The sequence below is a fragment of the Melampsora larici-populina genome, assembly GCF_000204055.1.
Source record: "Melampsora larici-populina 98AG31 unplaced genomic scaffold MELLAscaffold_42, whole genome shotgun sequence".
NCBI lineage: Eukaryota > Fungi > Basidiomycota > Pucciniomycetes > Pucciniales > Melampsoraceae > Melampsora > Melampsora laricis-populina.
Window position 1 is genome coordinate 768,665 of NW_006768806.1, and position 15,101 is coordinate 783,765.

General features: G+C 41.7%; 2 protein-coding genes across 2 annotated transcripts; one reads left to right on the forward strand and one right to left on the reverse strand.

Moving 5' to 3' along the window:
* Positions 1-416: 416 nt before the first annotated feature.
* Positions 417-2,826, forward strand: MELLADRAFT_110259 (uncharacterized protein; the record flags this gene model as incomplete). Its single annotated transcript, XM_007414280.1, has 6 exons — positions 417-1,145; positions 1,214-1,452; positions 1,550-2,046; positions 2,112-2,194; positions 2,285-2,536; positions 2,608-2,826. The coding sequence occupies 6 exons, from the start codon at positions 417-419 to the stop codon at positions 2,824-2,826; spliced, it is 2,019 nt and encodes a 672-aa protein (XP_007414342.1).
* A 5,508-nt stretch (positions 2,827-8,334) lies between these two features.
* On the reverse strand, positions 8,335-9,558 carry MELLADRAFT_110260 (uncharacterized protein; the record flags this gene model as incomplete). Its single annotated transcript, XM_007414291.1, has 5 exons — positions 8,335-8,352; positions 8,439-8,816; positions 9,086-9,239; positions 9,285-9,307; positions 9,538-9,558. The coding sequence occupies 5 exons, from the start codon at positions 9,556-9,558 to the stop codon at positions 8,335-8,337; spliced, it is 594 nt and encodes a 197-aa protein (XP_007414353.1).
* Between the last annotated feature and the right edge of the window lie 5,543 nt (positions 9,559-15,101).

Here is a 15,101-nt window from a genome sequence, read left to right on the forward strand (position 1 = left end):
GCTGTACAGAGTTCGAATTAGAGTTCAGTGAAGGCAAAGATCTGGATTTCAATCACCCTGTGGATTGATTGATTAATAAGAATTGTAGCCAATGCCATGCTGTATACTTGAAATCTGATGTGGCTTTGATGCTGATTTAACCAGTCTGGCTTACCATTTTCTATTCACTCTCTGGCTTTGACTCGCTTCTCTCTTCATCAGAATATCATCTTCAATTGTTTTTTTCAACTGCGCAGAACTTACATGATACATCCTTTCTCTTGAGATCTTTCTTCAGTCTGATATGATATCATGATGAGTGGATGACCAAGATTGATTAGTAGTGTACACTTTAACTTTGATTTCTTACTTACATGCATTAGATTCCTCGTGATTGATTCCTGATCCCTCTTTACCACTTTATCTCTTACCGAACCATGTTTAAAATTCTCAATCATTCCATCCTAATCTCAATCACTCATTTACTCTTGATTTCCTTTTTCTATACATCAGCACTTCCTACTCTCAATCAACCTTCTTCAATACATCTTATTCAGTGTCCTCATGACTTTTCACTTCGAAATGCAGGTACTAAAGAATCTCAAACATTAAACCCTTCTGAACTGAATTACATCCAAAGTCGACGTCAAGAAGTAGTGGGTCCAGCATATAACACTTATTTTCGTAACGTCAAGCACTCCTTGAAAAAAGCTACACATGCCCAAAAGAAGAAAAACCCAGCATCAGATTCGATTGCTGATGCCCTAGGCGGTTTATACACTACTATATCACATTTGATCGACAGTGACAGCGACACTACATTACCCGATTACATCGAAAGCATTCTCACATCAAATGATCTTGACATCTTACCTCGTACCGCCTTGGCCGCTTCTGGTGGAGGATATCGCGCATCTTTGTATTCGAGTGGTGTTCTAAATGCATTTGATGGAAGAAATAAAACTTCAATTCATGTTGGTACGGGTGGACTTTTGCAAGCTAGTGATTATCTGGTTGGTCTTAGTGGTGGTTCTTGGGTAGTCACTGCTCTCGCCCAGGCCAATTTTCCAACTTTGTATGATTTAGCACTCTCAAAACATGCTCATCAGAAAAAAGACAAAAATAGTCAGTTTGGTAGTTTATTACTCCAATATGACCTTTTCAGTGTGAGTCAACTTTGAATGATCGTAATTACTTTTGATGGAAAAATTGATTTCCACTTTTAAATCATCAGCCTGCTGATAATCAAACAGTTTCTGACGGGAAGGAAATTGACGACAAGAATAAACAATATGTGACCGATGTGTTAACAAAAATGGGTCAAAAGCTCAAAGCTGGATTTCACGTTACCATGGCCGACTTTTGGTCTCTAGTACTTCGTTATCATATTACCAATGGAACTACTGAAAATAACTTTTTTGATGACTCTCTACCACACGGTATAGATGTTACTTTCTCTGGCATTCAAAAACTGTAAGCTCTTTCCTGCTCTTTCCCCAAAATGAGCTGAAATGGTAAGCGGCAATCTTATTTGGTGGCTTGCTTATCAATTCGTTTTCTCCCTTTTCAGGTCAACCTTCCAGCGCTTTGAACAACCCTTCCCTATTATCACAGCTTTAGCTATCTCACCTGGTCAAGATGAAACACAAAAACAACCAAAGGCTTTAATACCCTTGACCAATACCGCTTATGAATTCACACCAATAGAATCAGGAAGTTGGGATGAGAATTTGGCTAGCTTTATTCCAACAGAATATTTAGGAACACGTTTAAGAGGTGGAAAGTCAGAATCTCAACAATGTGCTCAAGGTTTCGATCAAGCTAGTTATCTTTCTGCCATTTCTAGTGATATCTTTCCAAACCTTAATACATCTGAAGCTTTCTTCTTTGGTCAAAGTTCAATTCATACAATTATAAGCCTTATCAATACTACTTTCGAAAGTTCTCAACCTGGTATATCTATCGATACAGCTTCAGTCCCAAATCCTTTCTTGGAGTTGGGATCCGATACTTACTTGGATAAAGCTTCAACTGAGCTTCGGCTTCTTGACGGAGGTCTTGATGGCGGTAAGTCTGTCTTTCTATCCACCGATCAACTCAGTAGTCTGATTTTCGCATCATCTTCATCACAGCTGTGACTCCCTATCTACCATTGCTGATTCCAGCCCGAAAGGTAGACATCATCATTGGTATCGATTCAATCAGTTTGGTCAATGTCAGTATTCCATCAAACACTGTTCTTACTCATTTCCAACTCGCTCCCAAAACCAGTCCTTGATGTGAGTATTTTTCAATTGTGACTTAGGACGGAACAGAAGGACCCAATTATGCCACTGGGGCATCTTTACAAGCTACATTTGCGAGAGCTCAACTTGCATCGGGTGCTTATAGCTTCCCTAACGTACCAAGCTCAGAAGAAGAGTTTGAAAAATTAAGATCTCATCCGACTTTCTTCGGTTGCGATGAGACCGATTCTCCATTAATCGTATGGATTGCTAATTCAGCTCCTTTGGACGGATCACTTGGCATCACCAACACATCCATCGACCAAATCAAGGTAAGCTCATTATTTTCTTCACCAATTTATCGAGAATTGCGGAACTAGAACTAATACCATGGCCTTTTCAGTACTCAAACACTCAAGCCGAAGCTTTTCTTGGTGCAGCTTCTGAGATTGCGTATAGAGGATTTCCAACAGAAGAAGATGTGCAAAACCAGAACTTTCGAGATCCACTTTGGTCTGCATGTCTAGCTTGCGCAGTAGTTGATAGATCTCGAGAACGTCAAAACATTCCACGTGAAGGTCTTTGTAGTAGATGCTTTGAAAGATATTGTTGGAGCTCTTGATCCAAGATCACCTCACAATTCTCTTCAGACTCTCATCAAACCGAGTCTTTTCACCCGTCTTGTATTTCAAATCCATTGAGTGAACATTCTCTTTTTTGATCACTCGGTAGTAACGATCAACGACCAGCACTTGAAGAAGAAAATATCATTGTATCCCGCATTATGCATATGGTAATGGTTTTATCTTTTTCAACAAATAAGTCATCCACAAAGAATTATTGTTACAAAGAAAGAAAACAAACAATAATTGCAAGCAAACTCATGAATGATGAATTATTTGAATTATTTATTAAATGGCAACTATCAGTAAATAAATTATTTTTAGCAAAAGTAAAGATTGTAGTTAGCAAGATACACCAAAAAAAGTAGGCATAGCGTGTTTTTTTCCTGAAGAAAAAGTAATGAAGCATTTCTATTCACTTGAAAAGTATTATTCTTGACTGGCAGTTAAAATGGGGTTTCTTTTGACTTATAGTTTCAAATTTTCATCTTTCCAATCATGATATATGTTCTACTTTTTCATCTTGAATATGTAGTCGAATTTGCATTCACATCCTTTTAATTCCAACTCAGCCAAAAAAAAATATGAGTCTTCAGAAGTCGATTTTTTGAGATCGCACAATTTGATCCAAAAGTCTGTTTCTTGAGTGAGAGGATTTGAAAGCATTGCTTACATTACAACATAATCCATACATCTTCATATTGACTCATCTTATCATCAAGAAAATGTGGCTCCTCAATGCAAACTTATGAAGACCCCTTCTGGCCACTTTTGATCAAAGTCAGCTGCAGGTTGGTGTTTAGACTGGGAATATCACGAGTTGGATTTTTTAGCTGAGCTCTTCATTGATCTTCACTGACTTCATCATGAGCTACACTTACTCAAAGTTTTTCACGAATTCCAACTTACTGACTAGAATGGTTTGATTGGTAATTGTTTTCAGTCAGATGACTTGAATCAAAAGAACTTTGAGAATAGTAATCTGATGGCCTTGTTTTGTTACAAGGCTGAAAATGACCATCATTGTTTCAACATGATCCATCAGCTTTTGCACTGATAAACTCTCAAGGCTGATACATAAGTGAATTCAAATGGCGTGATTCAACGAGTAGTGTTAAGTTTACTGCTGGAAATCAATCAGATGATGTATCAGTGATGGATTGTGAATGGTAACCATAGTAAGGATCGAATCAGAGGACATCAATGAGTGGGGAATAGCTTGAAGAGATGACTGATTTTCACAATGAGTTGATGTGATTTCCAAACCAAGGCTGTAATAGTTGCTGTAAGGATTTCATTCTAGGTGAAGGTTGACCTTGTTCTTTATAGAGAATTAAATGTCTGTTGATGATGGAATGTTATCAACTTCTTGGTGGGAGGTATTTAATCAAACTTAAATCAATGTCAGCTTCACGCTTCTGGGGTGTTGATTGGAGGTTATGTTCAAAAACATATAGAAACCAGAGAATGGTCAAACAATAGCAATCAATGCTGCTGATGAAGCCATTGTAATGACAATTTTGAAGGATTATAGATGGTATTGGATTTCTGGATTGTGATGATTGTGATATAATTGAGACTGAGAATGGGATATCAAAAGGACTTCAAGGAACTCTCTTATACCGTCCCTATCAAGATGATTCATAATACAACCATGCCAAAGGATGACCACTTGAAACCCACATCATCACGGAAACCTGAACAGGTACTTTTCCTGAGTTCCTGTGCAGTACTGCATCATTTCATGCACTGGCTGTTTATTTTTCATTACAGTTTTCAAAACAAAATTTGGAACCAGTGAGCTTTGAAATGATGAAAAAAAGGCTAACAGTTGCATACATTGACAGTGTAAGGTTGGAGAGGAGAGGTATGGTGGAAGACACCAAAGATAAAGAGAAGCCCAAAAAATCTTGGAGTTCTACACAAGCCCGCAGTTCTCAAGTTGGTGAGAAGCCAAGGGTACTTGCAAGATCACCTCATCCATAGCTTCTCAAAAGTAGCTTTTTAGGGTGTTTCATCAAACATTACAAGAGCCATTTAAGCTGGGGTATTTTACATGTCAAGCTCATCTCTCTGAATTAAATGAATTCTTCAAATGAAAATTTCAAAAAAGCAATTGCTCTAATAAGCTACTTTTGAGAAGCTCTGTATGAGATCATCTCAAAAGTGCCCCCAGCTTCTCAATAAGTTGAGGACTATGGGCTTGTGTGGAATGTCAAGATTCTTTGGGCTTTTCCTCATCTTTGGTGTCTCCCATCATATTAGTCCTTGAGGTGATCCACGTCTTACATGCCAGCTGACAAATTAACCACTGGCCCCAGTCAGAATGAATGTATATATGAATTGATAAAAAACATACCTTTACAGGAGGTGCAGAAAGGCAAGAGTCATGAAGTTGTTATGGTATTACAAAGACAACACCCACTTTGCATATGGGGGTGCTGCACCAAAGTTACTCGGTGAACTCTCTAGACTATAGAAATGAGTGTACCAAATGGAAACCTGGAACTCAAATCCTTCACTTTGATGAGTTCTTCTACCAATCTTTGATACAAGGAAACAAAATGGTGGATATTGGTTTGAAATTGTGAAAGAATTGCATATTGGATCCAAAAATTTGAGAAACCTGCTTCCTCTTGTGCACCTTTCTATTGTTCTATTTTGTGAGATCTTGGTTTCTATTAAATCGTTTTTTCGATTTTTCGATTGAAATTCCTTTCCAAAATCCATTTGACTTGTTTCTCATTAGTCCGAATCTAAAAACTTTACTTCAAGGCTATAATTGAGCTTTCAGAACCGAAGTTCTTGAGACCGTCCCATTGGCAATCTCAAGTGGTTCTAGCCTGTCTTGATGCATCATGTGAACGAGAGCTTGTTCATAAGGTAGTCAAAATTATTCTAGAGATACATACTCAGTCAAAGCATCCGAGTAGTGACAATTAAAGTGAGTGTGTACGTATTTGAGATTGTTCACTTATCTCATCAACGCGAAAGCCAGAAAGGGATTTTTGGGACGCCACGGCAAGGAAAGGATTGGTCTTTCACAAATGTTCTAAAGTCTAATTTTTAGAGCATTTTGGTAATCACACCAGAACGAAGATGTTGGGAAACGATGTGCAAGGGGTCAAACAGAGGCACCTCATGATCACATCTTTGAGATGATGTCAAGGTTTTGTAGTCCACAAGCGCATGTTTGCCGATGAATTACCAATCACAAAGAGCTAGACACCAACTTACAGGCGTGTCGGACAAGAATGTTTTTACGTGAGAAACACTTCGAGGGAGAACAGCGCAATACAGAGGGAAAAAACAGAAAGCAGAAACAGAATCGTGTATCGTATCACATCAAAATCATTCGAGTTCAATAAATTCTACAATGCGACATGAGCATAAGGTCAAAGTATAAAGTCAACATAAGAACGCAATACAATATAAAGAATGAACGATGACAAACCATCATAAAATTTCAGGAAAAGTCATAAAACAATTTTGAAGCTCAATCCGACCGCTCAAGCAGCATTCTTGTCCTAAAATGGAAAGTAGACAGCAGGAGGAGAGGTCAGGATTTGAGAAACATAAGACCAATCCAAAGAAAATGAATCGAAAGACTTACTGATTTCAAGTCTCTATCAAGATGATTCATAATACAACCATGCCAAAGGATGACCACTTGAAACCCACATCATCACGGAAACCTGAACAGGTACTTTTCCTGAGTTCCTGTGCAGTACTGCATCATTTCATGCACTGGCTGTTTATTTTTCATTACAGTTTTCAAAACAAAATTTGGAACCAGTGAGCTTTGAAATGATGAAAAAAAGGCTAACAGTTGCATACATTGACAGTGTAAGGTTGGAGAGGAGAGGTATGGTGGAAGACTTCAAAGATAAAGAGAAGCCCAAAAAATCTTGGAGTTCTACACAAGCCCGCAGTTCTCAAGTTGGTGAGAAGCCAAGGGTACTTGCAAGATCACCTCATCCATAGCTTCTCAAAAGTAGCTTTTTAGGGTGTTTCATCAAACATTACAAGAGCCATTTAAGCTGGGGTATTTTACATGTCAAGCTCATCTCTCTGAATTAAATGAATGCTTCAAATGAAAATTTCAAAAAAGCAATTGCTCTAATAAGCTACTTTTGAGAAGCTCTGTATGAGAGCATCTCAAAAGTGCCCTCAGCTTCTCAATAAGTTGAGAACTATGGGCTTGTGTGGAATGTCAAGATTCTTTGGGCTTTTCCTTATCTTTGGAGTCTCCCATCATAGTAGTCCTTGAGGTGATCCATGTCTTACATGCCAGCTGACAAATTAACCACTGGCCCCAGTCAGAATGAATGTATATATGAATTGATAATAAACATACCTTTACAGGAGGTGCAGAAAGGCAAGAGTCATGAAGTTGTTATGGTATTACAAAGACAACACCCACTTTGCATATGGGGGTGCTGCACCAAAGTTACTCGGTGAACTCTCTAGACTATAGAAATGAGTGTACCAAATGGAAACCTGGAACTCAAATCCTTCACTTTGATGAGTTCTTCTACCAATCTTTGATACAAGGAAACAAAATGGTGGATATTGGTTTGAAATTGTGAAAGAATTGCATATTGGATCCAAAAATTTGAGAAACCTGCTTCCTCTTGTGCACCTTTCTATTGTTCTATTTTGTGAGATCTTGGTTTCTATTAAATCGTTTTTTCGATTTTTCGATTGAAATTCCTTTCCAAAATCCATTTGACTTGTTTCTCATTAGTCCGAATCTAAAAACTTTACTTCAAGGCTATAATTGAGCTTTCAGAACCGAAGTTCTTGAGACCGTCCCATTGGCAATCTCAAGTGGTTCTAGCCTGTCTTGATGCATCATGTGAACGAGAGCTTGTTCATAAGGTAGTCAAAATTATTCTAGAGATACATACTCAGTCAAAGCATCCGAGTAGTGACAATTAAAGTGAGTGTGTACGTATTTGAGATTGTTCACTTATCTCATCAACGCGAAAGCCAGAAAGGGATTTTTGGGACGCCACGGCAAGGAAAGGATTGGTCTTTCACAAATGTTCTAAAGTCTAATTTTTAGAACATTTTGGTAATCACACCAGAACGAAGACGTTGGGAAACAATGTGCAAGGGGTCAAACAGAGGCACCTCATGATCACATCTTTGAGATGATGTCAAGGTTTTGTAGTCCACAAGCGCATGTTTGCCGATGAATTACCAATCACAAAGAGCTAGACACCAACTTACAGGCGTGTTGGACAAGAATGTTTTTACGTGAGAAACACTTCGAGGGAGAACAGCGCAATACAGAGGAAAAAAACAGAAAGCAGAAACAGAATCGTGTATCGTATCACATCAAAATCATTCGAGTTCAATAAATTCTATAATGCGACATGAGCATAAGGTCAAAGTATAAAGTCAACATAAGAACGCAATACAATATAAAGAATGAATGATGAAAAACCATCATAAAATTTCAGGAAAAGTCATAAAACAATTTCGAAGCTCAATCCGACCGCTCAAGCAGCATTCTTGTCCTAAAATGCAAAGTAGACAGCAGGAGGAGAGGTCAGGATTTGAAAAACATAAGACCAATCCAAAGAAAATGAATCGAAAGACTTACTGATTTCAAGTCTTTGTCATTCAAGGTATATAAGGAAGAGCCCTGAAGACCATTGAATCCACCCAGGTAGGAGTTGTAAAATGTGTTGACGGCACCTGGGCATCCCAAGTACGAACCGCAGGTACCCCATTGGTAACCACCCCCGAAGTAAGAGTTACAAAGACCGGAAAACCCATTTTGATACATAAGGCTGTTATAGTAATTGTAAGTGAATGGTAGACCGCCTCCCCAAATATTGTTGATGTTGCCGAAACACTTTTGTTCAATAGATTTCTCCTTGACGTTTCCACCCGCAACGACCTCCTCAGTCCCTGCTCGACGACTCAAAATATCGGAAGTATCAAGACCAGACGATTGGGTAGGTAAAGCCACAACAGCCTGGAATACACACAACAAAGCTAATTAGAGTGGGAGTGTGAAATGCATGATGAGAAGGTATGTTAAAGACTGATTGAAGACTTTGATGATCAGAGTTGATAGTAAAGCGTCGTAAAGCTAGCACGGTTTTAATAGTAAGACTTGTGTTGAAGAGTGGATTGGATGAGGAGTGAGGAGGAATGAAAAACGAGCCTTGAGGTCCTGCTTTTATAGCCAATCCTTTCGTCACCTTGAGGGATGAGGCATACTACTCGCACTCTTTCACGGACCACGACTGTTGTTTCCATTCTTCTCGGCGCGTTCCAAGCCGTCACCCGACAAGCAGGTACAAATATCCTCACCCAACATTGGTGGGAATCTCCCACCGGTGCTGACAAACTCTTATTCGGAGATCGGTGAGGAAGTACACCAACAAGTCGAGTCCTGTCGAGTCCCGTTGAACGTTGAACCAGGTTGAATTTGGCTCACCGGGACTCGGAGGGATACTTATTCTGTCACTCAAGCCAGCTCAAGCCGGAGTATGAAATGTATTTAAGTATATGTGCGGGACAAACTGTCACAGGTCGTAACACAAAAAATGAGTAACAGAATTGAAATACTTGTCACAACTTCGCCAATTTGCTATGGTTTTGCGGGCAAAATCGGCTTGTTCAACTCTCTTGTAAACAATACATCATACCTCTCACATCTTTCCGCACTTTACTTGTCAAGCTCAACTTACAACTTGATGAAGTTCACTCATGGCGAGGAAATTTCTGGCACTCGAGTCTGAGAGCATCGCCACCAATGGTAGGTAGAGGTGTGAAAACATCAATTTATTGACGTTTTACCTTACGGACATGAGGCACCGGGTTGTGTAACTTGATGTTTTCACACGTGCAGGATGCATAATTCAATTTTTGGTTGCTACACGAAGACCGATTCTAACGTGAATAGTGACACCTTTGACTCAATCTTTGGCCAATGAAGCATTGATGAGAGCATCCCCTGCGCGCCTGGAGCTGGAAACATGATACATCTGTGTACAAATGACAGCTGAACACTGTATTTCAGCTTCAGCCAGACTTGCCAGCACAGCCCAAACTGGATATTACAGCTACTAAATATATAAAAGGCATAAAAATACAAATTTGTGTCGCACCGAGATTTAATACACAAGTATAAAACTTGTTAAATCCGATCAAAAGTGACAGGTCTCCCACAAGACATTGTTGAATTGTGTCCAAAACCAGGTTTAATCTAGTTTTGGCCTCTCAGATTTTACTTTGGGTGCATCACACAGACAAAGAATTCTGCCGTTTAATCCTTTAACGGCTGTAAGTGCATCACCTGAATTTATTCCACCAGAAGGTTATTGACAGATTCCAAATTGGGATTGGCCGAGCGCTGTGGGAAAGATGACCGATTGAGCTGGACCGTGGAAGTCCACGAACTGTCTGTCAAGAACAATGAGGTCACTGACAAAAAGTGAATAACACTTCAGTGATCGTCCTGTAAGTCACGAAACAAGTAAGTGCCGCTAATCCGAGGCCACGTGCCACATGGCCTGCAGGAAGTCCGCGAAAGGACATGGCATTTCGGGAAGGGTGGCATGGACGGATACGATGATCCTGGAAGTCCTTGCGGCGATGTTCTTTGGGACAAGGGCGTTGAAGGCCGGGGATCAACGGCTGAGGGTTGATCAAGGCGAGACGACTTGAAAAGGATGCTGTGAAGTGAGCGTGGGCCGCTCGTCTGCTATATTGGGACTTCATTTGGTGTTCTGATTCTGATTCCAAAAGGAAGTCCCAGAGGAAATCAGTGGTGATGAATACGCGGAGCTCAGACGGAGGACTGATTGGGACTTCATCTGGAGTCCTGACGCTGATTGTCGGCGGCTTGTAAACACGAGGGAGGGGATTGCAGAGCAAATGAGGCGGGAGCATTCATTTGAGCTCAGACAGAGGACCAAGGGATCACTGTTTGGGAGGGACAACGACAGCGGCAATTGGTTGGTCGTGTCTTGTGAGTGCCAGATTTGTGCTCAAAGCTGCAACTTCTCTCTTGTCATCACGAACTTCACCGCAATGAGACCAAACAAACCAGGCAAGACGGCGAAGTCACGGCCCGGCTTGTATACAATCATTGAGGACACCGATGTAGACTCGCGCCGTTCCCCTCTCATCACGAGCGCGGATGCTTACCATTTCCCTGCCAATATACACGAATGGCTTCTTTTTCCCCTTGTGCATCTGGCTCCTCCCCCTGCTGGTTTTGATTTCAATCCAATATCTAATTGTTTTGTTCGCGACACGTCCCGCCAACCCCCTCACTTTGATACCGAAGTTGTGCGCCTTAGCTTACCCCGCAAGGCCAGTATTGAAAACAACATAATTTTTGCTATGACATCGTCTTTGATATGGATCTATCAGGGAAAGCAATTCAATGGAGCAGCTAGGAAGTCCACCAAGCAGCTTGCCTTTGAGACCGATGTTCCTCGCCTTCCCCGTGGTCCTACTTGACGTCACGAATGGACAAAGACCTGGCTATGTAACTGCTCAGGCAAACCCTCTACCCGCATCAAGCCCACTCTTACCAAAGCTACACGATGTTCCAGTGGCTCTGTCCGTGTCCAATGTCCTGCGAAATTCTATATTCAAAAGACCATCACAGGTGACCTCAAGTTCGAGTGGTATTGGGAACACAAGCGTCACAATCCGTATTCACTTGAAGACATGCGCAACATGCGCTTGCCAGATGTTGTTGCTACTTGGTTGAACAAACGTGTCATTTCAGGCTTAACATGGCGATCCATCTCAAGATTGCTATCATGCCCGGATCTCTTCCCTGTAAGTGGACCCAACCAAGCATCTTTTCCAAATCTCAACACTGACACCCACCCAAGGATGAGAATGCGGCTCTAGGTATCGTTCCTGAGGCCCTGAACATTGACCGCACAAGGTTTAACAACACAATTTGCCGACTCGAAGTGAAGACCAAGTATCTGAGTTCTGATGTTATAACTTCAATGAATTTGTGGTGTGACCGCTTGCGAGAACAAGGATGGTTTGTCAATAACACATTTGATGCTACATCACAACACACATCCGTTGCGTTCCTGTCTCCATGGCAAAGAGAACAAATCCGCCGCCACGGAGACAATGTTCTATGCTTTGACTCAACGCACAGTGTTTGTTCCAGTGTACCCGAGTGGCCGTTGACCAGCTTCACTCTACTTACAATAGTCCTCCGTCATCCGGTCACTGGCAGTGGGCTACCGGTTGCCTGCTTTTTGACTACCGATGAGAAGGCGTAAGCAACCTATTCTCCTTTGTTTAGTGGGCCGTCACCTGACTATTTTCCTTCAGCGAGACCGTTGGCAGCCTCTTGCGATGGATGAAGGACCAATTCCAGTTATTACCAAAAGCCTTCATGACCGACTGCGCGCCAGCCTACGCTAAAGCGGTCACCAACACCTATGCTACATGCACATTCAAACCACAACATTATTGGTGTATTTTTCATGTCTCCCGTGCTATCAAGCTCAAGGCAAAAACATACGTTAGTCCATTTTCCAGTCCCCCTTGGCCTCATAGGCTAACATTTCATTCACACAGGGAGGCACAAAGTTTGTAAAGCAATACCATTCAGCTGCCATGGCGGTGATCTATGCAAAACAATGGCAGGACGCTATTATCAAATTCCGCCACGACAATCAAACCATCAACCCTGGATTCCTCCGATACTTCGAGTTTCAATGGGTAGGCAACTACTCTCACTGCATGATGTCCAAGAGGGACGTACCTATGCAAGGCATACACACAAATAACTTCACCAAAAGTTATCACTGTGTTTTAAAATACAATTTTCTTAGTTGTGATACACTCCGGCGACCCAATGATCTGCTCCAAACTTTAGCTGACAAAGCAGAGCCCAATTTTCAACAAAGTGTTTTCACCACCACCCTTGGCTTTCGCCCTCAGCGCGCCACAAAGTACCAAAACATAGCCAAAGGCTTGTTGGAAACGTACAGTGACAGTGACCTCGTGGATCTTGGTGTCACAATCAAACCCTACAAAGACAACAAGGTAAGCTATCTCTTGGAGTTACTTCATCCTCAGTCAAAAAACATTACTGACTCGTCCACCTCAAACCACAGGGGCCAAAATAGATACTCACATACATGTGAGCGTTGTAGACTTTTTGGAATTCTCCAAAAAAGATTCATTTTCTTTCAGATTGATTCAATTCACAATCTTGTTTGTGTTCAGGTGATCATCCTGTGGTTCTCATATTTTACTTGACATTTATTGAGAAGGCTCATTTCCATCTTGGATGAGCAATAACTGATTCCCGATGAGTACTCAGGATCAGCTCATGAGGCACTGAATACTCAGCAATTTGTTCAAAATGAAGATGAGCACATGAAATATACCTTCCTGAGGCTTCATTTTTCAGTGAAGAAGCCTGCCCAGGGGCATCCCATTTGAGCTGCTCAGCAAATACTCAGTAGCATCCCCTGACTGGATCACTGATGGGCCGGACTTTTCTCAGACTTCCTTGCTAAGGAATGAAGCCTGATAAAAGCGTCATCCCATCTGCTCATTGCTCAGCTAATCCTCAGTGATATCCCCGGATAAAGTTTTTCACACTGAGGGGCTGAGATCAACTGAGCAGCCCCTCAGCCAATACTCAGTGACATCCTTTGGATCCTTCTGATCCGGCCAGGAATGCCCCTGAGGACTAGCTGAGCAGGCCCTCATCCAATGAGCAGTGAAATCCTCCGGATCCCCCTGATCTCAGGGATGCCCCTGAGGAATAACTGAGCAGCCCCGCATCCAATGAGCAGTGAAATCCTCCGGATCCTCCTGATCTCAGGGATGCCCCTGAGGAATAACTGAGCAGCCCCTCATCCAATGAGCAGTGAAATCCTCCGGATCCTCCTGATCTCAGGGATGCCCCTGAGGAATAACTGAGCAGCTCAGTTGAACGAGCAGACGGGCCTCAGGCTTCATTCCGGAGCCATGAAGCTTGAGGCAAGCTTGGCGCTCTGTGATCCATCTGGGGGATACTTCAGAGACTTAGCTAAGGGAATACTCAGTTAAGCTCAGCCCCTAAGCTATACATTGGTGGCATCCCTTGGAGCTTACTGAACCAGGGAATGCCGCTCAGGATCAGCCCTTCCTCAGACTTCTTTGCTCAGGAATAAATGCTGAGGAAGGCTTAGTTTGTCTGCTCAGTTCCTGATGATCACGTAATCAGCTGACAAACAGAAAGAAAAGGGAAACAAATGGGAAACAAATGGGAAACAAATTGGAAACAAATGGGAAACAAATGGGAACAAAACAGGAAAATTTCAACGCTCACATAGTTGTGAGCATCAATTTTTGCCCCTGTGAACAGTGAACCATCAGTAGTTTTACAAGGCCCATGCTGGCCACATACCAAGTCAATACCACACCCCCTAAAGACGGAAAAGTTGGCTACGTCAACAATTGCAACTGTACTCACTTCCTCAAAACAAGTCTTCATGCAAACACATGTATGTAATTGCCCGGCAGACCGGCTTCAATATATCAGAAACCAATCCAGAAGTTGACGATGGACACTCTCCCTTCCAATTCCGACAAATTGTTGAACCTTTCAACATCGTGGTTAGAACCTTGACCAACGTCCATCCTGACACTCCACCTCCCTCACCTCTTACGAACCCTTACCGATCTAGCTCCGGAATTGCCCGCACCCCATCTACCACTGGCCTTCCAACTGGCAGCTTTTGGTATGCTCCAATGGTGCCGGCGCCGTTACCATACGTTCTCAGCGGGGGGAACCAAACACCTACTCCAGGAACTGAGACCAATTGTCATCATCAAACTCCCTTACACACACCGGAGCCTATAGCTCCACCCAATCCTGGTTATTCTGTAACTTCGGACAGATGGCTTCACAAAACAACTCACACAGCAACACGGTGTAGAACTTATAACCCAACAAGGGTTATACAGAGCTGGAAGAGGATAATCTACTAATAAAATGACTAGTAGAAGTTGTCTAAGGACTGCTCTTCTAAAACAACACAATCAAGAAAGGCTCTGTTGTATTGAGTACAGATAAGGCACCAGAGAAATATATCTTCACACGTATTTTAACTTCAAAAGCACAATTTGTATTACTATCAACACTGCTATAGTGTTATTCCCAAATGATAACTAAAGAAATAAGCAATATCTGATTGATATTATTCCCAATAAGTCTTTATGACTATAAAACTAAAGTAAATGTCTCTTTATAATTGTAATAAAGGGC